Source organism: Zootoca vivipara, chromosome 6 (genome assembly GCF_963506605.1).
Source record: "Zootoca vivipara chromosome 6, rZooViv1.1, whole genome shotgun sequence".
NCBI lineage: Eukaryota > Metazoa > Chordata > Lepidosauria > Squamata > Lacertidae > Zootoca > Zootoca vivipara.
Window position 1 is genome coordinate 5260749 of NC_083281.1, and position 26104 is coordinate 5286852.

At 44.5% G+C, this 26104-nt stretch overlaps 1 protein-coding gene across 1 annotated transcript in view; it reads left to right on the forward strand.

Annotated features, from left to right (window-relative positions):
* Nucleotides 1-1264: 1264 nt before the first annotated feature.
* Nucleotides 1265-26104, forward strand: part of LOC118086030 (interleukin-6 receptor subunit beta-like) — a 32221-nt gene continuing 7381 nt past the window's right edge. The window contains exons 1-9 of the mRNA XM_035117238.1: nucleotides 1265-1320; nucleotides 2945-3100; nucleotides 12839-13020; nucleotides 17421-17575; nucleotides 20336-20519; nucleotides 21559-21641; nucleotides 24065-24284; nucleotides 25022-25207; nucleotides 25379-25480. Coding sequence (XP_034973129.1) covers nucleotides 1265-1320; nucleotides 2945-3100; nucleotides 12839-13020; nucleotides 17421-17575; nucleotides 20336-20519; nucleotides 21559-21641; nucleotides 24065-24284; nucleotides 25022-25207; nucleotides 25379-25480 — 1324 coding nt within the window. The remainder of the gene's footprint in view (nucleotides 1321-2944; nucleotides 3101-12838; nucleotides 13021-17420; nucleotides 17576-20335; nucleotides 20520-21558; nucleotides 21642-24064; nucleotides 24285-25021; nucleotides 25208-25378; nucleotides 25481-26104) is intronic.

The following is a 26104-nucleotide window of genomic DNA, read 5'->3' on the forward strand; positions in this document are numbered from 1 at the left end:
CATCAATGTGCAAGTAGATAAATATGTACTACTCCGGCGGGAAGGTAAATGGCGTTTCCGTGCGCTGCTCTGGTTTGACAGAAGTGGCTTTGTCATGCTGGCCACATAACCCTGAAGCTCTACGCCGGCTCCCTTGGCCAGTAAAGCGAGATGAGTGCCACAACCCCAGAGTTGTCCGCAACTGGACCTAATGGTCAGGGGTCCCTTTACCTTTACCTTTAATTCCCTTTATGAATCACTGCTCATAAAGCTTCCCAAAGTGATTTCACAATAAAAATATACAGACTGGATTATCCATACCCCTTGTTCTGCTGCTTCTGTCACCCTCGGGGGGTGCGGCGGGCTGCTCTTTAGTGCTCAATCGGAGATGACAGGAATCTGGGTTTCCCCTACATTGCCGTTTGTTCTGATATATCACTAAAGAGCAGGTTTTCCCTTGGAAAGGAGCAGGGCAAGGGGTAAACCCCTTGGACCCATGCTTAGAAAGCGTGGGTCAAGCGGGATCGCAGCCACCAACCCAGACATGCTCACCCCAATAGCCGGCCAGAGTTGCATGCTTCTTTTTAAGAAGCCTTTTCACTCCCCAAACAGGAGATTCTGACTCAACATCAGGAAGAACTTTTGACAGTAAGAGCCGTTTGACGGACTCCTTTCAGGAGGTGGTGGACTCTCCTTCCTTGGAGGCTTTTCAGCAGAGGTTGGATGCCCATCTGCCAGGGATGCCTTAGCTGAGATTTCTGCATTGCAGGGGGTTGGACTAGATGACCCTCAGGGTCCCTCCCTTCCAACCCTGTGATTCTGTGGTCTTGCGTATGTACTTAGCAGAATCAGAGCTCCCCACACAAACACCCTTTGAAGCACTCGTGAAGGCCTTCATTCGCAGATCCAGCTCGTTCTCCAGACACACGCACTTCGTGGCATGAAATTGTCTGGCAGCACACAGATCAGGCTTCCCAGCCTGTTGCTCAAGCTCCTACCTCCGGAAGCAGCGGCTGCTGAGTGAGCCTTTGACACTCCAACTTCCATCACCCGGTACTCTCGCATGTCTCTCCACCACCACCACCCCGCCCCAGCGCCCCATGCTAATCCTCCCATCTGTTCCCTGTGCCGACACACAACACAGAATCACCTCCCACCCCTCTCCAGTTTATTATTAATCACCGCTATGGCACCGTTTCCAAAATAAATAAAAAACACTCCCAGGTTAATTGGCAGTCATTATCCCATTAAGCTGGACGGCTAGCTAGGGAGCTAGGCAATTGCGATGCCTAGGATCACAGAATTTGTCAAACCAAAGCCCAACCGCCTGCCTGTTTGCGGGTGGGTGGGGAGGGATTTATTTGCTTGTCCTGCAAAAGGAAACTGAGGCCGAAAGGAATGGCATGCCCTGAATTATCCAAACTCCTCTCCCTTCTTTGAAACCCAACACACCCACCCGACGATTTCACTGTGCAACAGAGAGCCTCCGAGATGGATTGGCTGAACTGCTGTGATTGCGTGGAGTAATAATAATAATAATAATGAAAAATTTATTTATACCCTGCCCATCTGGCTGGGTTTCCCCAGCCACTCTGGGCGGTTCTAACAGAATATTAAAAACACAATAAAACATCAAACATTAAAAACTTCCCGAAATAGGGCTGCCTTCAGATGTCTTCTAAAAGTCTGGTGGTTGTTTATTTCCTTGACATCTGGTGGGAGGGTGTTCCACAGGGCAGGTGCCACCACCGAGAAGGCCCTCTGCCTGGTTCCCTGTAACCTCGCTTCTCGCAGGGAGGGAACCTCCAGAAGGCCCTCGGAGCTGGACCTCAGGGTCTGAGCTGAATGATGGAGGTGGAGACGCTCCTTCAGGTATACTGGACCATTTAGGGCTTTAAAGGTCAGCACCTACGCTTTGAATTGTGCTCAGAAATGTACTGGGAGCCAATGTCGGTCTTTCAGGACCAGTGTTATGTGGTCTCGGTGGCCACTCCCAGTCACCAGTCTAGCTGCCACATTCTGGATTAGTTGTAGTTTCTGGGTCACCTTCAAAGGTAGCCCCACGGAGAGCTCGTTGCAGTAGTCCAAGCAGGAGATAACCAGAGCATGTACCACTCTGGCAAGACAGTCTGCGAGCAGGGAGGGTCTCAGCCTGCATACCAGATGGAGCTGATAGACAGCCGCCACAGACACAGAATTGACCTGCGCCTCCATGGACAGCTGTGAGTCCAAAATGACTCCGAAGTGTTCGTATCCTGAAAGGTCCGGCTGCTTGGGGAAAACACATGGAATATTTGCAGGCTGGGTACTTTGAAGGAAAGGAGAACTGTCCGTTGGGGTCCAAGGATTCCCTTGAGCAGTTCTTCCAGCACTTTGACCCAAGCTTGGTTTCCTTTTAGGGTGAGCTCCCTAGAGCTGCCCCAACGTTTTGTGACATTTGCATTTATCTGCAAGAGGGCTGCGGCTCCCCGCCACCCCCCCAAAAAACTCCTTCCTATACCTCAATCACGCTTGTGTGGGCCAAAGCCTTCTGTTGTCTCCAACAAATGGCCTATACTAGCTGAAGCTGATGGGAGTTAGGGTACGTACTGAAGTTGTTAGAGTGCCAAACTAGGAGCTGGGAGACCAGGGTTCAATCCCTGCCACTTGCTGCCTTTCAGCCCAACCCTACCTCACAGGGTCGTTGTGAGGATTAAATGAATGGGAGAACCATGGAGGCCACCTTGAGCTCCTGGGGAGAAAAAAAGGTGGGAAACTTACTAATAAGAATGAACAAAATAAAAAAAATCCTTCCAGCAGCACAAGAAAGCTCATACCCGTGACAAACTTAGTTGGTCTCTAAGGTGCTGCTGGAAGGAATTTTTTAATTTTGTTTTGACTACGTCAGACCAACACAGGTAACCTACCTGTAACTAATAAGAATGATTTTGAGGGTACCAGGTTGGGGGGCAGAGCATAAGTAAAGGTTTCTATGTTTCGTTTCCTTGTATTTTTCAGGAGAGGCTCCAAGGAGCCTGAAGCTTGAATACTGTGTCAGCTTCTGGGCTAAAAACATCACATGCTACTGGAACCCTTTGCCGGATATGGGACCGGCAACTACATACAGGCTCCACATCACAGAGTAAGTGCGCTGCCTGCCTCTGGGATAGCAGAGATATAGGGCCACACAGTGTCATACAACCAGCCCGTTGGAATATTATTCCTATCATTGCTTGAGGTGGTTGACAATATTGTCTAGTTCCCCTGCAACCAGCAATCTCTCCTTCAATGCTAAGCTAGACAAGCGGGTGGCGCTGTGGTCTAAACCACTGAGCCTCTTGGACTTCCGGTGAGCTGCGGCCATCGAAGGAAGCGCGGGATAGCCCTCCGGGGAATCCCGAACTTAACGGAGCCTTTAGAGGTCACGCGAAGGCTCCGCGGACCTCAAAAACCTCAGGGGGGGTTACCCTGAGTGTCGTGGCACCCAGCAGCGCCCTGCGTGCTCTCCTTCACCCGGTTTTTACTGCGTGGGAGCCGGGAGAAGGATTGAGCTGCGGGCGCGAAGGGGGAGAGACCACTGACTCCGTTAAGTGCAGTCTCTGGCTTCCGATGGTAAGCAGCAAGCTTCCTTAAATTATAATTAATCTGAGGAATAAAGAAGGCTGAAATAAATTTTGGATTGAAGTTAACAATCGGATTGATGAAGCTGTGGGGCGCAAAAAGGGAGTCCGTCCCAACAGCGGGGAAAAATGGCGCAGAGAAGTGATCGTAGGAGCTGAGCGACGGAAAGTGAAACTGTTTGCCTGCGGAGTGAGTTTTTCAGAAGTCCTTGATTACATTGTAACAAGGCAATTTTTTGAGGGTGGAAAAGAATTGCTTAGAGCTTTTATATTGTTACCTTGTCCCTTTCCTGGGGGTGGAACTGCAAGCGATCTGGGAACTTTATATTTTCTGCGCTCTAGCCCTGAATGTAGAGGAGCTTTGAGTTGCCTGAGTGCTTTGCCTGTATCGCTGCAGCACCGAAGGGGAGAAAGACGGAGGCTGCCCTTTTTTTTTCTTTGCTATAATTAAGAACAAAGTAAAAACGTTTCCCACCAACTGAGAGGCTGGAAAGGGGGGGTCGACTTTGGATTAAGCCAGCAAGTGGCTGAAGAGGGGTTTATTGCTGGGGAACTGCGGATCTGGGATTCTCCCTTATTTGGATTAAGCCTACAAGTGGCTGAAGTATTTGGCTTTTTTTCCTTTTCTTTTTTTGGGTTTTATTGGAGCGAATTGTGGATTAAGCCTATAAGTGGCTGAAGAGTTGCGAGACTTGGCTTCTTTGTTTCAGGTTCCAAGGGTGCTTTGTCTGCTGGAGGGATAAAGAAGGAACTTGCTAGAAGGGTTTGATTTAATGTAACTAGAAACTGCTGGTTCTCTGTCTCTGGGAGTGGAAAAGTACTGGAAAGACTTGAGGTTTCAGAGTAATCCACCCAGTGGCAGACGGAATAACTGTTGATTCTAGGTATTGGAATTTATTACAGCGCCATCTGGGGGTGGTTGGGTTATTGTAGGTAAATTGTAGGAATTTATTAATACTGGTCCCCCTAGTGGTGAAGAGGGGAATTTCCCCTCTTTCCTGTTTTTTTGTAGAAGAATGGCTGGTAAAGAAGAAAGGAAGGCAGCAAGCACACCAAAAGATAGAAGAGGTTCAAAGCAAGAAGAAGTCAAGGATTTAGAAGCTCTATGGCAAAAAATTAAAGATGAATTTAAACACAGTGAACAACGAATGGATAAAAAATTGGGAGAGATCGATAAGAAGATTGAAGGAGCGGTGGGAGAATTATCAACCCAAATAAAAGATCTGTCGGTGAGATCCAAAACAATGGAAGAAACAATCAAGAAGACCCAAAAAGAGGTAAAGGAGGTTAAAAAAGAGACTGACAAAGTGAAAGATAGTATGAAGAAAATGGACCGGGCACATGAACAAATGCTTGATAATTTGGCATTAATTGAAATGAAGCAAAGGCAATTGAATTTGAAATTAAGGGGTATCCCTGAAGAATCGGGAGAAGATATTAAGTCAAGGATAATTGCCGAATTGGCGAAATGGATGGGAAAAACGGATGAAGAAGTGAGCCAGACAATTGTGAATGTATTCAGAATTAAGGTAAAATCAGCAAAGGCCAAGGCAAGGAAAGCACCTGGTGATTGCGTGGTGGTTCTCAATACAATGGAGATGAAAAATGAGATTTTAAGTTTGAGCTTCACCAACAAGCTAATCATCGGAGGCAAGCCTATAATCGTGTTTAAAGAAATTCCTGGAAGATTTTTGAAAAAACGTGACAATTATAAAGCAATGGTGGCCCTGCTTAGGAAAAATGGAATCCAGCATAGATGGGAATACCCCGAAGGAATAATGTTTTTCTATAAAGAGAAAAGACATGTGCTGACAAGTATGCATGACATTGGGAAATTCTTGAGAAAGTACGAAAAATTCTTGGGAGAGCTGAGCCCAGACCTGGTTATCCTAGCTGAAGCGACCGCAGAAGAGGAAGAAGAACCAAAACCACAAAGAAGGAGAAGAAAGAAAAAAGAAGGAGAGGAAGAGAAATCAGAAGAAGAAGAACAGGAAAAAGAGGAAGAAGATAAAGAGTCAGAGAGTGAAGAAGAGGAAGAAGATAAAGATTTAAGTAAAGAACCCGACCAAGACTAGATAAAATCTTATCTTCCTGATATTAGGAAGTAAAATGGCATCATTGAAGATACATACTTGGAATGTACATGGATTGAATAATAAAGTGAAAAGAAATAAAATTGATCATATTTTGAAGAAGAAAAATTTGGATATAATTTGTCTTCAGGAAACACATGTGGCGAAAAAACATAATTACATTCTTAGAAATAAAAGGTTGGGTAAAGAATTTATAAATTCAGTAGAAAATAAAAAGAGAGGAGTGGTTTTGTATATAAAAGACAAATTGGAACCAAATCTGATGTTTAAAGATGAAGAAGGAAGAGTGATAGCGGTCCAAATATCGACCCAAGGAGAAAAAATGTTGGTGGTGGGAATTTATGCACCGAATGAGAACAAAGCGGAATTTTACAAGAATTTGGAAGAAAGGTTAGCAGAGTATATGGACCAAAAGATAGTGCTTATGGGTGATTTCAACGGAGTGACAGTACCAGAATTGGACAGGACAAAGAAAAGGAAGAATGAAGGCAAGTTACCAAAATCCTTCTTTGAATTGGTAGAAAACCTGGGCCTAGTGGATATTTGGAGGTTAAAGCATCCTACGCTTAAACAGTTTACATTCTTTTCAGAACCAAATCAAAGTTCTGGAAGAATAGATCATATATGGATCTCCAAAGAACTAGTACCCAGGGTGAGTAAAATAGAGATAATTCCACGAACACTATCAGATCACAATTCAATATTCATGGAAATGAAAAGCAAAGATCAGAATTCCTTTAGGTGGAGAATGAATGAGGAGCTTTTCGAAGATAAAGAGGTGGTAGTAAAAGCTAAGAATATCCTGAAAGATTATTTTCATTGGAATCTACATAAAGACACTGGACTTGATATGGTATGGGATGCAAGTAAAGCAGTAATGAGAGGCTTTCTAATACAGCAAAATAGTTTCCTGAAACGAAAGAAAGAAAAGAAGAAGGAGGAAATCCTGAAGTGTCTCATGGAAAATGAGAAAAACCTGATAGATAAACCAGAGAATCAACAAATCAAACATAACATAAAGATGCTACAGACACAATTCTCCATGTTGATCAGTCAGGAGATAGAATGGAAAATAAAGCAGATGAGACAAAAAAATTTTGAATTAGCGAACAAAACAGGAAAATTATTGGCATGGCAATTAAGGAAACGTCAAAATCAAAATATGATAGTGAAGATAAATATGGAAGGAAAAGTGACTGAGGAGCCAAAGGAAATAAAGAAAGCCTTTCAAAAGTTTTACAAAGAGTTGTATTGTAAAAAGAAAGAAGAGGAGAAGAAGATCAGTGATTATTTAAGCAAACATGGATTGAAACAAATCCCAGAAGAGGAAAGAAAGAAACTCAATAATAGGATAACAAGGCAAGAAGTACATCAGGCAATAACGAGAATGAAAGTAGGAAAAGCCCCAGGACCAGATGGATTATCAGCAAAATATTATAAAGTTTTAAACGGACAGCTGATACCGATTTTAGAAGAAGTGATGAATGATATTCTTGCAGGAGGAAAGATCCCAAATACATGGAAGGAAGCGTATATTACATTGATTCCAAAACCAGGAGCGGATGGCTTAGAAGTCAGAAATTATAGACCAATTTCTTTATTGAACAACGATTATAAGCTGTTTGCAGACATTATGTCCAAGAGATTGAAAGAAGTTTTGAATGAAATGATATATAAGGATCAAGCTGGTTTTCTTCCTGGTAGACAGTTAAAGGACAACGTTAGACATATAATAGATGTAATAGAATATCTGGAAACCAAGATAGATAAGCCAGCAGTATTAATGTTTGTGGATGCGGAGAAAGCATTTGACAATATATCTTGGCAGTTTATGAAGAAAAATCTGGAATCAATGGTTGGCAAAGATTCTTTTTTGAATGGGATTGAGGCAATATATTCAGAACAAAAAGCAAGATTGATAATTAATAACACATTAACGGAATATTTTGACATCACAAAAGGAACTAGACAGGGGTGTCCCTTATCCCCTTTATTATTCATCATGGTCCTGGAAGTACTATTGAATAGATTAAGAGATCTTTCAACTATTAGAGGAATTAAGGTAGGTGCAAAGCAATTTAAAGTGAAAGCCTTCGCGGATGATTTGGTCTTAACTCTAGAAAATCCTAATGAAAGTGTTGCAGCGGCTATAGAAGAAATTGAGAAATTTGGACAATTAGCAGGATTTAAACTAAATAGACAGAAAACAAAGGTGATGGCAATGAATATGACGAAAGAGGAAAAGCAAGAGTTACACCTAAAATATGGGTTCGATGTGGCAAAAAAAGTAAAATACCTTGGAATATGGATGACAGCAAAGAACATTAATTTATATAGTAATAATTATGAACCAGTATGGAGAGAAATAAAGAAAGACCTGGAAAGGTGGACTAATATGAACATGTCATTCTTAGGAAGAATAGCAGCAATTAAGATGAATATCTTACCTAAAATGTTATTCTTATTTCAAACTATACCTGTGGTGAAGGGTACAAGACAATTTCAAGAATGGCAAAAGATTTTGTCAAGATTTCTCTGGCAGGGGAAAAAACCTAGAATAAAACAAAAAAATTTGGTAGACAGAAAAGAAAGAGGTGGTTTCTCCCTGCCAGACTTAAGACTTTATTATGAAGCGTCTTGTATGTGTTGGATTAAAGAGTGGATAACGTTGAAGAATACTGACCTGCTAGATCTGGAAGGTTTTAACAATAGATTTGGGTGGCATGCATATTTATGTTATGACAAAAAGAAATCTCATACTGGGTTTACCAATCATGTGATAAGAAGATCTCTGTACGAGGTGTGGGAAAGAAATAAAATGCTGTTAGAGACCAAAAAACCATGGTGGGTCTCACCAGCAGAGGTATTAACAGTGAAGAAAGTAAATATGGAGGGGAGGTGGGCCACTTATGAGGAAATTTTGATAAGAACTGATAAAGGATGGAGACTTAAACCCTATGAAGAAATCAAAGGAGTTTTAACAGGATGGATACAATACCATCAAATAAATGATGTTCTTAGGGAAGACAGGAAAATAGGTTTTGAGGACAAAAGGTCCAAATTCCAAATAGAAGTGCTAGAAGGCAAAACAAAGCTTCTGTCAAAAATGTACAATTTGTTATTAGAATGGTATACGAAGGATGAGTTGACAAAAGAAGTGATGATCAAGTGGGCAAAAGATTTTGGGCACAATATTGAGTATGACGCGTGGTTGAAATTATGGACTCAAACGTTGAGATTTACAGCATGTACTGCTTTGAAAGAAAATGTGTATAAGATGATGTATAGATGGTATTTAACACCAGTTAAATTAGCCAAAATGTATAGAATGAGTGACAAAGCTTGCTGGAAATGTAAAGAGAGAGATGGTGAATTTTATCATATGTGGTGGACATGCGATAAGGTAAAAAGATTTTGGGAGATGTTATATAATGAGTTGAAAAAGATGTTTAGATATACTTTCCCAAAAAAACCTGAAGCATTTTTACTAGGAATAATGGGAGGAGAGATTAGAAAAGAAGATCAAGTACTGTTTATGTATGCGACAACCGCGGCTAGGACTTTGTTAGCCCAAAAATGGAAATTACAAGAAATTCCAACGATTGAGGAGTGGCAGATTAAAATGATGGACTATGCTGAACTCGCAAGGATGACTTGCAAGATCCGCGACCAGGGGGAGACAAGGTTTCAAAAAGACTGGAGTAAATATGTGGATTATATGGAGAAAAACTGTAGATCTTTAAAAACACTTGCAGGATTGAAATAAATCCTATGAATTGACCAAACAGTCAAAAAGGAACTGCAAAAATGTAGTAAACAAGAAACCCGCATGAAGGGAGGGGGGGAAGTCGTAGCTCGGCAGAGCAAAATGTTAGATGAAAATTTATAATGTTGTGTATAAAAGAATGTTTTTTTTTATTATTTTAATTCGGATAAATTGGAAATTGAATAAAAATTATTTAAAAAAAAAAAATAAACCACTGAGCCTCTTGGGCTGGCCAATCAGAAGGTTGGCGGTTCGAATCCCTGCGACAGGGTGAGCTCCCGTTGCTCTGTCCCAGCTCCTGTCAACCTAGCAGTTCAAAAGCACTCCAGTGCAAGTAGATAAATAGGTACCGCTGTGGCGGGAAGGTAAACGGCGTCTCTGTGCGCTCTGGTTTCCGTCACAGTCTCCCATTGCGCCAGAAGCGGTTTAGTCCTGCTGGCCATATGACCCGGAAAGCTGTCTGTGGAACAACGGCGGCTCCCTCGGCCTGAAAGCGAGATGAGCACTGCAACCCCATAATCACCTTTGACTGGATTTAACCGTCCAGAGGTCCTTTACCTTTACCTTGGCAAGGCAACTGCAGCAATGTTGGCAACCTTGAGAGACAATGGAGTGCGCCTCTGGAGGTGAAGTCAAACCATTGCATGAGCAGCACCAAAATGACCTCCCTGTGGTGCAAACCTGGGCAGTGTGTCTGGAGGCCCTGGGCTGCCCAGATGACAAGAACCCCCTCTCAGCCTTGCTGATGGTGTCCAAAGGAAAGCAGAGCAAGGTGTCTGGCAGTAGTTGCTGTAAGGAGGTGTACGAGACACTATCCAACCACTTTGGGGACTCCACTCTGGATTTGGGGTTTATTCCTGAGCATTTTCTTCTCCCAAAAATATCCCACAAGGCAGCAGAGGTTTAGGATCAGGGTTTTCCTTCTCCTAGATGTGCTTCCCTGTTGTCCTTGTCCATGGAGTTTTCTTGGCAGGGATACTGGAGTGGCTTGCCAGTTCCTTCTCCAGGTGGATCACGTTTGGTCAAAACTCTCCACTTTGACCTGTCCATCTTGGGTGGCCCTGCATGGCATAGCTCATAGCTTCTCTGAGTTATTCAAGCCCCTTCGCCACGACAAGGCATATCAACAAGCTCAGATATGCAGATGACACAACCTTGATGGCAGAAAGTGAAGAGGAATTAAAGAACCTTTTAATGAGGGTGAAAGAGGAGAGCGCAAAATATGGTCTGAAGCTCAACGTCAAAAAAAACCAAGATCATGGCCACTGGTCCCATCACCTCCTGGGAAATAGAAGGGGAAGAAATGGAGGCAGTGAGAGATTTTACTTTCTTGGGTTCCATGATCACTGCAGATGGTGACTGCAGCAGTCATGAAATTAAAAGACGCCTGCTTCTTGGGACAAAATAAAAAAAATTCCTTCCAGCAGCACCTTAAAGACCAACTAAGTTTTTATTTTGGTATGAGCTTTCGTGTGCATGCACACTTCTTCAGATAGCTCATACCAAAATAAAAACTTAGTTGGTCTTTAAGGTGCTGCTGGAAGGAATTTTTTTATTTTGTTTCGACTACGTCAGACCAACACGGCTACCTACCTGTAACTGCTTCTTGGGAGAAAAGCAATGACAAACCTAGACAGCATCTTAAAAAGCAGAGACATCACCTTGCCGACAAAGGTCCGTATAGTTAAAGCTATGGTTTTCCCAGTAGTGATGTATGGAAGTGAGAGCTGGACCATAAACAAGGCTGATCGCTGAAGAATTGATGCTTTTGAATTCTGGTGCTGGAGGAGACTCTTGAGAGTCCCATGGACTGCAAGAAGATCAAACCTATCCATTCTGAAGGAAATCAGCCCTGAGTGCTCACTGGAAGGACAGATCCTGAAGCTGAGGCTCCAATACTTTGGCCACATCATGAGAAGAGAAGACTCCCTGGAAAAGACCCTGATGTTGGGAAAGATGGAGGGCAGAAGGAGAAGGGGACGACAGAGGACGAGATGGTTGGACAGTGTTCTCGAAGCCACCAACATGAGTCTGACCAAACTGCGGGAGGCAGTGGAAGACAGGAGAGCCTGCCATGCTCTGGTCCATGGGGTCACGAAGAGTCGGACACGACTAAACAACAACAACAGATGTGCTTCCTTCCCAGTTGGACAAGCTCCATCTGCCCCTCACTTCCCTCCACAGCCAGTGCAGAAATCGCCTTCTTGACCATTGGATCCACTCTTGGTCTCATCTGCTCAACCTGCCGGATCCTGTCTTAACATGCAGGGGAAGTCCAAAGACTGGTGTGATTGAAACTTAACCTAACCTTCTGGTATATCAGTGAAAAAGCCACGGTTCCATAATGGAACAGGCACTGCATCATGAAAGGATGGATAGAGAAGGAGGCAGAAGCTCTAGTGCAGGCATCTCAAACCTGCGGCCCTCCAGATGTTTTGGCCTACAACTCCCATGATCCCTAGCTAGCAGGACCGTGGTTGGGGAAGATGGGAACTGTAGTCCAAAACATCTGGAGGGCCGCAGGTTTGACATGCCTGCTCTAGTGTTATAATCCAGAAAACGAATGTAATATTCCTCATGTCTGAATGCACCCAGAGATGGGGAATCACTGCCCCTCCAAATGTTCTGGAGGCTGAAGGTACATGGATCCACATGTGGTGGAACTGTAAAAAGATTAGACAATTTTGGGAAATGGTTTACAATGAATTCAAGAAAATTTTCAAATGTTCCTGCCCTAAAAAACCCGAAGCCTTCCTGCTAGGAATTATGGGTAAGAAAATCCCCCCTCCCAAAAAATAGGGAAATCTTAATGTACACTACAGTGGCCGCCAGAATTTTAATCAAAAGGTTGGAAGGGAGAAACCATCCCATCCAAAGTAGACTGAAAATAAAGTTAAGTGCGTATTTAAGGGATTTGACTCAAAACACAATGGGAAGATTGGAGGTCATGGTAAATTGAATTTCAGAATGGTATACAAAACAAGTACTGTATTAACCAAGGAACAAACAAATGTTTATTTTATTTTGATAAAACTGCTATTGATCCTTTCTGTTGCACATTTTTCAAAACCAAAAAAACAAAATGTTCTGGGGCCTCCAGTGCTCATCAGCTCCAACCAGCTTGGATAAGGGATGGTGTTACTGTTTCTGTAGTCCAGCAAAACATCTGGCAAGCTACAGGATTCCCCATGCTGGTTGTAAGACTTTTCTTACCCTAGACTCTACCTACTGAGCAGGTTGGACCGCCATTTTTTAATTTCCCACAATCCCCTGAAGCAACGCTGCAGGTAGGGCATTCTGGGAAATTTCTAAAGGAGGGCCCCAAGGCTCACTGGTTGTCCACCCCTGCCCCTTGAACCCGCAGCTGCTAAGGAGTGCTCCCTCCTGTTTGTTTTTTCCAGAGAAGCTGGGCGCTGTCAAATGGATTTTGGCTACACAAGAAGCTGCACCGCCACCCAGGGAGACAGTGCGTGTGGCGTCCCGGTGGAGAACCTCTTTGCTTTCTACAAAATAAACCTAACTGCCGAGAGTCGAGGAGTCCAAGTGAGCTCTCCGGAAATGTGCATCCATGGAATGAGCATTGGTAAGCAAGGAAGCTCGGGAAAGTCTCCTTCCCCCTCTCCACAACAACCCTGTGAGGTAGGCTAGGCTAAAAAGAGAGAGAAAGGGTGCGTCCGGCTTCCATCACCCACTGAGCTTCATGGTTGTGTAGGGGATTCAAACCCAGTTCTGCCTAGTCATTGCCTGACCGATACACCCTACAGCTTTGAGCAGAACAAGTTGGCTAGGTGGCAAAACAAGTGGATCCCTCTCATTTGATGCACTGACGTTGTAGCCTTATTGGCTTAATAAGGGTTCCTTAAGTTGCGCCCAGGCAGGGACAAAGACAGTCAATAACGACACCGAGGGTTGAATTCAGAGAAAGAGTTTAATCTCTATATAGAGAGACTCTTGGTGATCCATCCTTCATGACAAGAGCAAAGAAAGACAAATTTGCAAAGATTCTTATACACTTCTTGGGCTCCTTCCCCCTCCTCAGGAATCCACTCTGTAAGTGTGCGCACGCAAGAGGGTCATAGGTTACAAATACACAATGCTGACAATGTAAACTCAGCAAAGCCTTCAGCCTTCAGCAAGGCTAGTTTGTGCATCAAGCTGGAAGTGCATCATCCACTGATAAGCCCCTCTATGCCTCTCGTTCTGTCTTCCAGACAAGGCCAGCTATTCGGCCTTGATGGCAAGCAGGGCATCCTGTCTGTTCCTTTTGCTTACATTACACTTTGACACAGAGACACAGAGGCAATAGAAAGCATTTTAAGGGGGAAAGCATCCAAGGAATATGGGGGCTAAGCCACACAGTCAGAATTATACAATGCAGGCAATGTATCTCTCCCTACAACGTAGCGGTTCGGGGTTGCAGACCCCTTTGCTAATTCTGCAGTTGGGTTCTAGCAGGGAGACTGCCTCCAATGCCTGAGAGCCGCCCAATCAGCCTGAAAGGGGAGCTTTTTAGCCACTGAGAAGACTTGTCTTCTCTCCTTCCGTGCTGACTGGAGCCAATCAGAGTGAAAGGAGGTGGGTCAGTTTCTAAAGTTTCTAGTCTTAAATTCCAGTCCTTTTGATTGATTGATTGATTTTAAGTCCTCATGAGCCCTCTTCAGCATTGTAGTGCTAATTTCTCCTGACAAATCTTTGGAATCCATTTGCCCGAATATTCACATTTTGGCCACACAATTTCACATAATGTACAGTGGTACCTCGGTTTATGAACACAATTGGTTCCGGAAGTCTGTTCATAAACTGAAGCGAACTTTCCCATTGAAAGTAATGGAAAGTGGATTAATCTGTTCCAGACGGTCCGCGGAGTACTTAAACTGAAGCATTCATAAACTGAAGCGAACTTTCCCATTGAAAGTAATGGAAAGTGGATTAATCCGTTCCAGACAGGTCCGCAGAGTACTCAACTTGAAGCGTACTTAACCCGAAGCATGGGTGTCATTGGTTCCGGAAGTCTGTTCATAAACTGAAGCGAACTTTCCCATTGAAAGTACAGTGGTACCTCGGTTTATGAACACAATTGGTTCCGAAGGTCTGTTCATAAACTGAAGCATTCATAAACTGAAGCGAACTTTCCCATTGAAAGTAATGGAAAGTGGATTAATCTGTTCCAGGCAGTCCGTGGAGTACTTAAACTGAAGTGTTCATAAACTGAAGTGAACTTTCCCATTGAAAGTAATGGAAAGTGGATTAGTCCGTTCCAGACGGGTCCGTGGAGTACTCAACCTGAAGTGTACTTAACCCGAAGCATGGGTGTAATTGGTTCCGGACGTCTGTTCATAAACTGAAGCGTTCATAAACTGAAGCGAACTTTCCTATTGAAAGTAATGGAAAGTGAATTAATCCGTTCCAGATGGATCCACGGCATTCATAAACCGAAAATTCGTAAACCGAGGTGTTCATAAACCGAGGTTCCACTGTAATGGAAAGTGACTTAATCCGTTCCAGATGGGTCCGCGGCGTTCGTAAACTGAAAATGTGTAAACCAAGGTGTTCATAAACCGAGGTTCCACTGTAATGCATTTTGCATGCCATTTTCACGAATGCATGCATTTATAGGCACACTTTACCCTATCAAGTGCTTTTTTTGGTTACACATTACTTGTCTGGATGATTGCATTGCAAATTTCAGACATGTACCAATTTCAAAGGATGGCTGTGATTTGGCAAATTAGGTAGATCTGCCTTTACATACCAACCGAATAAGATTTTTTCATCCATCTCAACTTGCAGTGGCAGCTCAGCTTTAAAAACAAATTATGTGCTAAAGCGTGACTGCAGCCAATCAGAGTGAAAGGAGGTGAGGCAGCGACTGAAGATCGACTCGTAGGGTCACCCTGCAGAAACGGTGTGGGAAGATCAAAGTAGAGTCATTCAGCACATTCCGTTTAGGGACAATAAAAACACAACCTTGCTCCAGCTTCGGGAGAACAGTGTGCAAGCTGTGTTTCATGCACTGGGAAACACAACTTTCGCAGTGTGCGGTGGAAGCTGGACGCAAATTCTGTTTCATTCGTGGGAAACATAACTTAGAAGATACTGTAGATATAATTTATCTTAAAGACCATTGCAAACAGTTACAATCATTAGTAGGATTGGAATATCAGCTGTAGTTTAATGGTGAATTTTGGACATAGTGGAGAGGTAAAAGATTTGAATTACAGTGGCACCTCGGTTTTTGAACGTCTTCATTGACAAACGTTTCGGAACTCGAACACCATAAACCCAGAAGTAAATGCTTCAGTTTTCAAACGCACCTCAGAAGTTGAACCAGAAATGCAGCTTCCATGTTGAGATTTCTGTATTGAGGCTTCCATTTTGAGTTTTCGGTTCTCAACCATTTCGGAACTCAAACGGTCTTCCAGAACAGATTACGTTCGAAAACCGAGGTACCACTGTATCGTAAAAGATGCAGGAGGAAATGATTAATAATAGGGGAGGATGGAAGTCCAAAGGATTTCTTGGAATCTTGCTTTTATGTTGTATAGTTGGATACGTGAATGTAAAATTTTAATTTGAAAAACCAAATTGATTATATTAAAAATAAATGAATAGAAGATACTGGAGCGCTCCAAATCATGTGTGGAAACAGCAGATCGAGCTTAAAGGCAACACAAGGAGATCTGGACTGATGGTTGCAATGCAAAAGTTGAAACAACAACAACAAAATTCCTTCCAGTAGCACCTTAGAGACCAACTAAGTTTGTCATAGGTATGAGCTTTCGTGTGCATGCACACTTCTTCAGATACTTCTTCAGATGCACACTTCGTGTGCATGCACACAAAAGCTCATACCTAGGACAAACTTAGTTGGTTTCTAAGGTGCTGCAGATGGTGACAGCAGTCACGAAATTAAAAGACGCCTGCTTCTTGGGAGAAAAGCAATGACAAATCTAGACAGCATCTTAAAAAGCAGAGACATCACCTTGCCGACAAAGGTCCGTATCGTTAAAGCTATGGTTTTCCCAGTAGTGATGTATGGAAGTGAGAGCTGGACCATAAAGAAGGCTGATCGCCGAAGAATTGATGCTTTTGAATTATGGTGCTGGAGGAGACTCTTGAGAGTCCCATGGATTGCTAGAAGATCAAACCTCTCCATTCTTAAGGAAATCAGCCCTGAGTGCTCACTGGAAGGACAGATCCTGAAGCTGAGGCTCCAAGACTTTGGCCACCTCATGAGAAGAGAAGACACCCTGGAAAAGACCCTGATGTTGGGAAAGATTGAGGGCACTAGGAGAAGGGGACGACAGAGGACGAGATGGTTGGACAGTGTTCTCGAAGCTACGAACATGAGTTTGACCAAACTGCGGGAGGCAGTGCAAGACAGGAGTGCCTGGCGTGCTCTGGTCCATGGGGTCTCGACGAGTCGGACACGACTAAACGACTAGACAACAACAAGAAGGTGCTACTGGTAGGAATGTTGCTGTTGTTGTTGTTGTTGTTTCAACTACGTCAGACCAACACGGCTGCCTACCTGTAAGTAATGCAAAAGTTGTTGTTTGTTGTTGTTTGTGGTTGTTGTTATTCCACATCTATGAGATTATTGTAGAATTCAAGAAGGTTGTACAGTGGTACCTCTACTTACAAATAACTCTACTTACGAATTTTTCTACTTACAAATGGAGCTCCATCCGCCATCTTGGATGCGGTTTAGATAGGATTTTTTCTACTTACGAATTTTTAGATAGGGTTGCTTCGACTTACGAATTTTTTCTCCCAATGCATTCCTATGGGATTCGACTTACAATTTTTTTCGACTTACAAATGTGTGTTCGGAACGCATTAAATTCGTAAGTAGAGGTACCACTGTATAATCTTAGAAAGGTCCGTTTGCTGCGACTATCAGGGAGAAACCCCTGCCCTTCTGGGTTTGACACTGCACTGTTGGATACTCACGCCGACTTTCTCTTACCACCCCAAATCTAGTGAAACTGAGCGCACCTGAAGTTAGCATCGCTGAAGCCAACAGGTCGCGGTGCTTCTACCTGGAATGGAACATCCCCGGCGATGAGGTGCTGTCTATGTTAGAGACTGAGTACGAGATCCAGTTCCGCAATGTGGCAGAGACCTCCTGGATGCAGGTGGGCGAGCCCTGTGCCTTGACGTTTGACAAAAGACAGGTCCCTGCCCCAAGGGGGCTTGCAAATCTGACTGCGTCCCATGCACAGTTAAAGCACATGGTCCTCTAAAAATCCTGAGAACTGCAGTTTAGTGAGGGTTCTGGGAATCGTAGTTCTATGAGGGGTAAACTACGGTTCCCAGGGTCCATTCGGGGCAGGGGATGTGCTTTAAATAAATACAGTATATGCAGCCTGGGAAATATCAGAGAAAGATAATAATATTAATACTTTATTATTTATATCCCGCCCATCCAGCTGGGCTTCCCCAACCACACTGGGCGGCTCCCAACAGATTGAAAACAGAATAAAAGATCAGATGTTAAAAACTTCCCTAAACAGGGCTGCCTTCAGAAGGGTAAGGGAATGGGTGTTAGGGTGCATGCTCTGGTTATCTCCCGCTTGGACTACTGCCATGCGCTCTCCATGGGGCTATCTTTGAAGGTGACTCAGAAACTACAACTAATCCAGAATGCGGCAGCTAGACTGGGGACTGGGAGCGGCCGCCGAGACCACATAACACCGGTCCTGAAAGACCTCCATTGGCTCCCAGCACATTTCTGAGCACAATTCAAAGGGTTGGTGCTGACCTTGAAAGCCCTAAACCAGGCATAGTTCAAACTTGGCCCTCCAGATGTTTTGGGACTACAACTCCCATCATCCCTAGCTAACAGGACCAGTGGTCAGGGATGATGGGAATTGTAGTCCCAAAACATCTGGAGGGCTGAGTTTGCCTATGCCTGCCCTAAACGGCCTTGGCCCACTAGACCTGAAGGAGCATCTCCACCCGCATTGTCCAGCCTGGACACTGAGGTTCAGCTCTGAGGGCCTTCTGGCAGTTCCCTCCCTGCGAGAAGTGAGGTTACAGGGAACCAGGGAAGAGGGCCTTCTCGGTGGTGGCGCCCTCCCATCAGATGTCAAGGAAATATACAAGTACCTGACTTTTAGAAGACATCTGAAGGCAGCCCTGTTTAGGGAAGCTTTTAATGTTTGGTGTTATATTGTGCTTTTAATATTCTGTTGGGAGCCGCCCAGAGTGGCTGGGGAAACCCAGCCAGATGGGCAGGGTATGAATGAATAAATAAATAAATAAATAAATAAGTTGTTGTTTTTCACACACGCTGAAGCTTAGTTCCAGTAATGCAGGTGTCTCCAGAGCAGGACCCTCCCAATGGCAACATCCATCAGATGGTGACCACCAGGCTTGGGGAGATCCAGAGGCTTCACCGTCAAAATGTTTCCTTGTATATAATTTATTTTATCAATCACGCGACATAGGTTGACTAGACCTACGGTAGGACTCAGTTATACAGCTGCAAATAAAACATTTTAAGTGCGCTGTAAAGGGCATTATACAAATGTGACACTAGATGGTGATGGTGAGCTATGGGAAATTCAATTTATTTTTCAAAACTTTTTTTTAAAAGCATTTTCACAGCATTTTTTTAAAATATGTGTGTAGATCAGGCATAGGCAAACTCAGCCCTCTGGATGTTTTGGGACTACAATTCCCATCATCCCTGACCAATGGTCCTGTTAGCTAGGGATGATGGGATTTGTAGTCCCGAAACATCTGGAGGGCCGAGTTTGCCTACGCCTGGTCTGGATTCCACCTTAGAGTGCAGAAGGCTTGGCCTCCCAAAAGGAGCCCGCTGGGCAGTTCAAGGCCACTGGCCTTATCATGTTGGCTTTTGTGAGGCTGGGGAGATGGAAACACATGGCCCAAGGCAAGTGGCCTGAACCTCATGCTCATCTGACTCCCCTCTAACATTCACTGCAAAGTCCCCATGTTTGGGGTCACAGCAATCCTTGTCTCTAACTGCCCCTCCATCCTATAACTCAGTGATGGGGAACCTGAAGCAAGGGATGATTGACTCTATCGCATTTCAGTTTTTCTCAGCTAAATTTAGCTACATTTTAATCAGAGTAGACCCATTGTAATGAATGCACATGACTAGGCTAGGCTCAATAATTAGTATAGGTCTACTCTAAGTAAAATTTAGTTGAAGGCCACCCTCCATTTCTCATTTTTCTAAGTTCCAGTCCATTTGATTTTTTTTAATTAAAAAATCCTCATTAAACCTTATCAGCATTGTAGTGCTAATTTCTCCTGACAAAAATTTGGAAGCCGTCTGCCCTAATATTCACATTTTGAGTACGCAATTTCACATAATATAATGTATTCTGCTTGTCATTTTCACGAATGCATGTATTTATAGGCACACTTTACCCTATCGAGTGCTTTTTTTGTACGCATTACTTTGTTGGAGGGCTGCATTGCAAAATTCAGACATGTACCAATTTCAAAGGATGGCTGTGATTTGGCAAATTAGGTAGATCTGCCTTTACATGCTAACCGAATAAGATTATTTCATCCGCCTCAACTTGCAGTGGCAGCTCAGCTTTAAAAACAAATTATGTGCTAAAGCAGGGGTCCCCAAACTAAGGCCCGGGGGTCGGATGCGGCCCAATCACCTTCTAAATCCGGCCCGCGGATGATCCAGGAATCAGCATATTTTCATATGAGTTGAATGTGTCCTTTTATTTAAAATGCATCTCTGGGTTATTTGTGGGGCATAGGAATTCGTTCATATTTTTTTTCAAAATATAGTCCGGCCCCCCACAAGTTCTGAGGGACAGTGGAGCGGCCCCCTGCTGAAAAAGTTTGCTGACCCCTGTGCTAAAGCATACTTCCCCCTCCCCAATATTTCTCCTCCCGCAAAGGTCAATTTTACATTGTCTGAAAATGCTCCTGGCTTTGCAAACATCTGCCACGTCTCCCCCTTCACCAACTACTCTGTCCAAGTGAGGGCAAAATACCTCCATGAAGTTTCCTTCGCCATCAGCGGCGGGCGTCCTTTCTGGAGTGACTGGAGCCGTGAGAGATTTGTGAGGACCCTGCCTGAAGGTAAGGTGAACTCTGTTGTGCTTAGAGGCGACACTGGTCCTGTTAGCTAGGGATGATGAGAGTTGTAGTTCCAAAACAGCTGGAGGGCCGAGTTTGCCTATGCCTGCTCTAATTTCTTAATGTTGTGATGCACTTGCTTGTATCTTTTTCTTCTTCCTGAATTCTCTTGACATGAGAAGAGCCGCAGGATCTGGCCAATGGCCCCTCTAGTCCAGCATCCTGTTATCACGGAGGCCAGCCAGATGCCCCTTCTGGGAAACCCGCAAGCAGGATTCGAACACAAGAGCAACTCTCCCATCCTGCGGCTCCTAGCGACTGATATTCGGAAGCATTGCTGCGTGCAACTTGGGAGACAGACCCACTGGCCTTTTCCTCCGTGGATTTGTCTACTCTTCTTTCAAAGCCATCCCAGTTTTTGTTTTATAAGGCATTTTATTGAATTTTCCAAATAAACACATTTAAAACAATAAACAAAACAAACAGACATTCAAAAACAAATAACACACACATCTATCTTTTTAACAATTATTCCCAAATTTCTCCTTCTCAATGCTCTGCCGAGCTTGACTTCCCTCCCTCCCCTCATTTGGTTTTCTATTCTGCTCTTATCTCGCAGTTCCTTTATTCCATCCATTTAAAATCAATTTGTAGGATTTATTTCAGTCCTGCAAGTGTCTTTAAACTTCTACAGTTCTTTTCCATATAATCCACAAATTTACTCCAGTCTTTTTGGAACCTTGTTTCCCCCTGGTTCCGGATCCTGCTGGTCAGTCTCGCTAGTTCCGCATAGTCTATCATTTTTGTCTGCCACTCTTCAATCGTCGGTAAATCCTGAGTTTTTCATTTTGGGGCTAATAGAGTCCTAGCCGCGGTTGTCACATACAAAAATATTATATAATCCTCTCAAAGCCACCCCAGTTTGGTGGCCAACATCACGGAGTCCCGGGGTGGTGGTGGAGCGAATTCTGTAGTTTCCGCTGGGTGAATAAAGTGCTTTCTCTGATCTGTACTGAATCTTGGCGTTTTGTTTCTGCTGCAGTTCCGTCAGCAGGACCAGCTCTTTGGAGGAAATTAGGACACCCTGATGGCTATGGAAACAGAGTGGTTGTCCTCATGTGGAAGGTAGGGTGGGATACCCAATGCACCGACACCGTGGAGTGAAAGGGTGCTGCCAGTGTGCCAAGAGCTGCAGGCGGCACAGTGCCAACATCATTGTCTGAGCGCAAGCCTGTTGCTGGATGGGTGAAAGTTTCGTGGCACAAAGACAGTGTCTCGATGTCCAGACAGAGTTGCCTGAGGGCCCGCATTTGGTGTATATAATGTAGGGGCACGCATATGATGTTTGGTGTACAGCGGTACCTCCGGTTGTGGACAGGATCCGTTCCGGAGCTCCAGTCGGATCCTGCTGCCAGAGGGACCGCTTGTGCGCATGCGCGCATGGCAAAAACCTGGAAATATACTGTCTTTTCCAGTCTATAAGTGTATAAGACGCCCCCTATTTTGGGGGACTTTGATTTTTTAAAAAATGGGGGGAGATAGCCCCCATGTATAAGATGCCCCCAAATTCTGGACATTATTTTTTAGGGGGGGAATCTAGTCTTATACACGGGAAAATACAGTAGTTCCGGGTTTGCCGCTTACATATCCCGATGTTTACGTAACCGGGGGGATACGTAAGTGGAGGTATGACTGTATATGATGTTTGGTGTAGGGACAGGGGTGGTGCTGTGGTCTAAACCACTGAGCCCCTTGGGCTTGCCGATCGGAAGATCAGCAGTTCGAATCCCCATAACGGGGTGAGCTCCCGTTGCTCGGTCCCAGCTCCTGCCAACCTAGCGGTTCAAAAGCACGTCAAAGTGCAAGTAGATAAATAGGTACCGCTGTGGTGAGGAAAGTAAGTGACATTTCCGTGCGCTCTGGTTTCCGTCACAGTCTCCCATTGCGCCAGAAGCGGTTTAGTCCTGCTGGCCACATGACTCGGAAAGCTGCCTGCAGACAAATGCCGGCTTCCTCAGCCTGAAAGCGAGATGAGCACCACAACCCCATAATCTCCTTTGACTGGACTTAATCGTCCAGGGCTCCTTTACCTTTTTTTTACCTATATGATATATACCATATTTCTCACCCTTGTGGAGGTTGGGGTGGTACAGATTCCCCAAGGAATGTGTTGGGATGCTGTTGATCTCTCCCTGGGAGGAAAGAACACCCCCCTTTGTGGCAACCATTTTCTTTTCTTTTTTAAAAAATAATTTTTTGCATTTTCAATTCTACCAAAAAAAAAGGAGAAGATGAAAAGAAACAGAATAGAAACCCTTTAGACTTCCCTTCCCTTTTGTGGTTCCTTATGCTATTATTTTATTTCCACTTCTTCTCAAAAATTCCAATTACTATTAATCCATAATCAATCCATAATTCATTATACACCTTTAGGCGCCAGGCAAAAACGTTCCTTTTTAACCAGGCCTTTGGTTGACCTGATTGCATCCTATGCCCTTTTAAAATGTGGATCTTCTTTTTTTGGGGTGTGTGTTATTGGGCTATTGATTTTCTTTTGATTTTAGATATTGTGATCTTTTCTGCGAATCGCCCTGAGACCTCTGGCCATAGGGAAGTATATAAATTCAATAAAGAATAGTAATAATAATTAATTCAATTTTTTCTTACTACAAGATTTCCGTGTGTAGTTGTTTACAATAGTTTTCTTCAAATACACTATATGCTTTCCCCCATTTCTAATTAAAATTTGATTTTTCTTGGTCCCTGACTCTTCTTTCAGCATAGTTCATTAATTTTGGTGATATAGGAATTCTAAGGTCTTATATATATAAAACAAATGTTCATAAATGTACAAGGCAAGCACATACGCAAGTATATAAACCACATGTCTGAAATCATACAGCAATCCTGAAGCCATTTTGACTCTCCCAAATTGACCTCAAATATTTCTCTGCAAGGAGGAAGGAAATGGGGAAAGCTTTTTCCAGTTGTTTTTGGATTGTAGGGGCTTACACACCTTCCTGTAAATACAGTCTGGCAAGTATCTGTTAAGCTGAACACACATAATCAATATGCCTAAGAGATTCAGGAACTAAGTATTTACCATCTCCAAAGAATGGCCAGGCTACCCAGAAAAGGCAATTGATAAGGTATCAGGTATCCTGGCAAACAGGAGAGAAGCAACACACTTAAATTTCTGCTGGGGACCACCTCTTTCTGTGATGTATGTATGATGTTTTGGTGGGTGGTCTTGAGCTACAGGGTAGCCAATTCCAAAGGTCTATACAAGAGCTTGCACACCCTTGTTCAGGGTTCTCCTCCCTCCTGCGTGTGGTGAGTGGGAACCCTGTTGCAACAGTTAATAAAGATCAGGCTTACCAGCCGCGTTGCTTCTCAGTATTCTCTGGTTGGCCTCTGTTCTTTTCTCCTACCAATAGGGAACCCACTTAAGAACTCTGTACGGGCTCCAGAATACCCCATAAGGGAAAAGGAGCAGTTTTTTTTTCTTATGACAGTTGCAACCATTTCCTTTTGCTTCCGCCTTTCAGCCCCTGACGCCAAAGGAGGCAAACGGTGAGATCCTGGGATACAGCCTTCACTCGCAAAAGAGAGAGGAGCCCGCGGCCCTGCAGTGCTTCACTCCAGACCTGCAGTGTAGCCTCCTCCTCCCGGCCGGAGAGGAATTTACGTTCCTTGTGGTGGCCACCAACATGGTGGGCATGTCCCCTCCGACCAAACTCGTGGTCCCGCCATCCGGCAGTCAAGAAGGTGAAGTAGGAGTGTGGGGAACGGCAAATGCCATTTTGACCTTTGTGCGGTAGGCTGGATTCTATGCACATTCGCACAGCAAGAGCTTTCGTCCAGCAAGCAAGACTTTAAGGACACATTCCTTAGGCCCAGGCTATCCAAAGGACCGCATCCTCCCATAGGGGAGTGGGTGGCGCTGTGGTCTAAACCACTGAGCCTCTTGGGCTTGTCGATCGGAAGGTCGGCGGTTCGAATCCCCGCGACGGGGTGAGCTCCCGTTGCTCCGTCCCAGCTCCTGCCAACCTAGCAGTTCGAAAGCACACCAGTGCAAGTAGATAAATAGGTACCGCTGTGGCAGGAAGGTAAACGGCGTTGCCGTGCGCTCTGGTTTCCGTCACAGTCTCCTGTTGCACCAGAAACAGTTTAGTCCTGCGGGCCACATGACCCGGGAAGTTGTCTGCGGACAAACACCAGCTCCCTCGGCCCGAAAGCGAGGTGAGCGCCGCAACCCCAGAGTCTCCTTCGACTGGACTTAACCGTCCAGGGGTCCCTTACCTTATCCTCTTAAATGAACCTGCGCAGGCCCTGAGACCTTTGGGGGAAGCCCTGTTCTCTGGCACGCTTGGGGGTGAGGTGGGGTAATGTGGGAGAAGGCCTTCTCAGCTGTTGCTCCCAAACTTCAGATCTTCTGACCAAACTGACGTTTTGGAGAGTTGGTGAGCATTCCGTGACTCTGGTGTTCTTTTTTCCCCCCCTAGCTCTGCCCTCCCTGCCGCCCGTCCTGGTGTCTCCAGCAGGGGACCACAGCCTCCTCTTGCGCTGGCCCCTTCCCAGCAACCCAATGACAGTCTACATTTTCGAATGGGGTCAACTCCCCGCGAAAGAGGGCAGAGACATGTCCTGGTGTTATCAGCCAGCAAACGTTGGCCATGTGTTCATTACAGGTGAGCGGAGGCAAGCACCTGATAGACATGAGTCAACCGTGTGATGCAGCAGCAAAAGAAGCTAATGCCATTATTGGTTGGGTCAGCAGGATTCCGGTGATGGGGGGAGCAGGGAAACCAAACAGTTTTGCGCTATTTTCTCTCTTATGGAATCTTTTCATTCCTCTCCAGAAGCAATTGAGCCAGGAAAGCTCTATGAACTGAAAATTTTCGCCCTCATAGATGGCAAGATCTGGGCCTCGGGTTCTACTAGTGCTTACTCCAAGCAGATTGGTAGGTGGGACCAGAAAGTATTCCATTATTACATCCATCGAAACTTATTTACACTGTTGAATTTATCTCAATGCTGCCAATGTTTTCAGGTGTACACAATTCCCCCCCCCCCATGTAGTCAATGAACGTTTTCCAATCTTCTCTAAATGTATGTTCTTCTCGTTCTCTTATTCTGTATGTTGAATCTGCAAGCTGCGCATATTCCATCGGTTTAAGTTGCCATTCTTCTTTAGTTGGGACTTTGCTCATTTTCCATTTTTGGACTAACAAAACACAGGCCGCATTAGTGGCGTACATAAATAACCCTTTTTGACACCTTTTTAAAACCAGAGTTTATATAAAAAAATTAACTCTGATTTTTTTATAAAAAAAAGTAAATGCACCCATGGCCACGTTTTGTGCTCCCCACCCAACCCTGTACCGCCACAGGAAAGCATAACACAGATGTTCAGAGCATCAACATACCTGTGCCCCATTCCAGGACACTCCATTCCGCTCCCCCTGCCATGTGGCTTTTCATCCTCTCCCCCAATCATGAGCCTAGCATCCTATGCCTAATGAGAATTCTCTGTCTTCACTAGCCTGTGTCCCCCTCCCACTATTAGTGCCCCTCCCAAAAATATA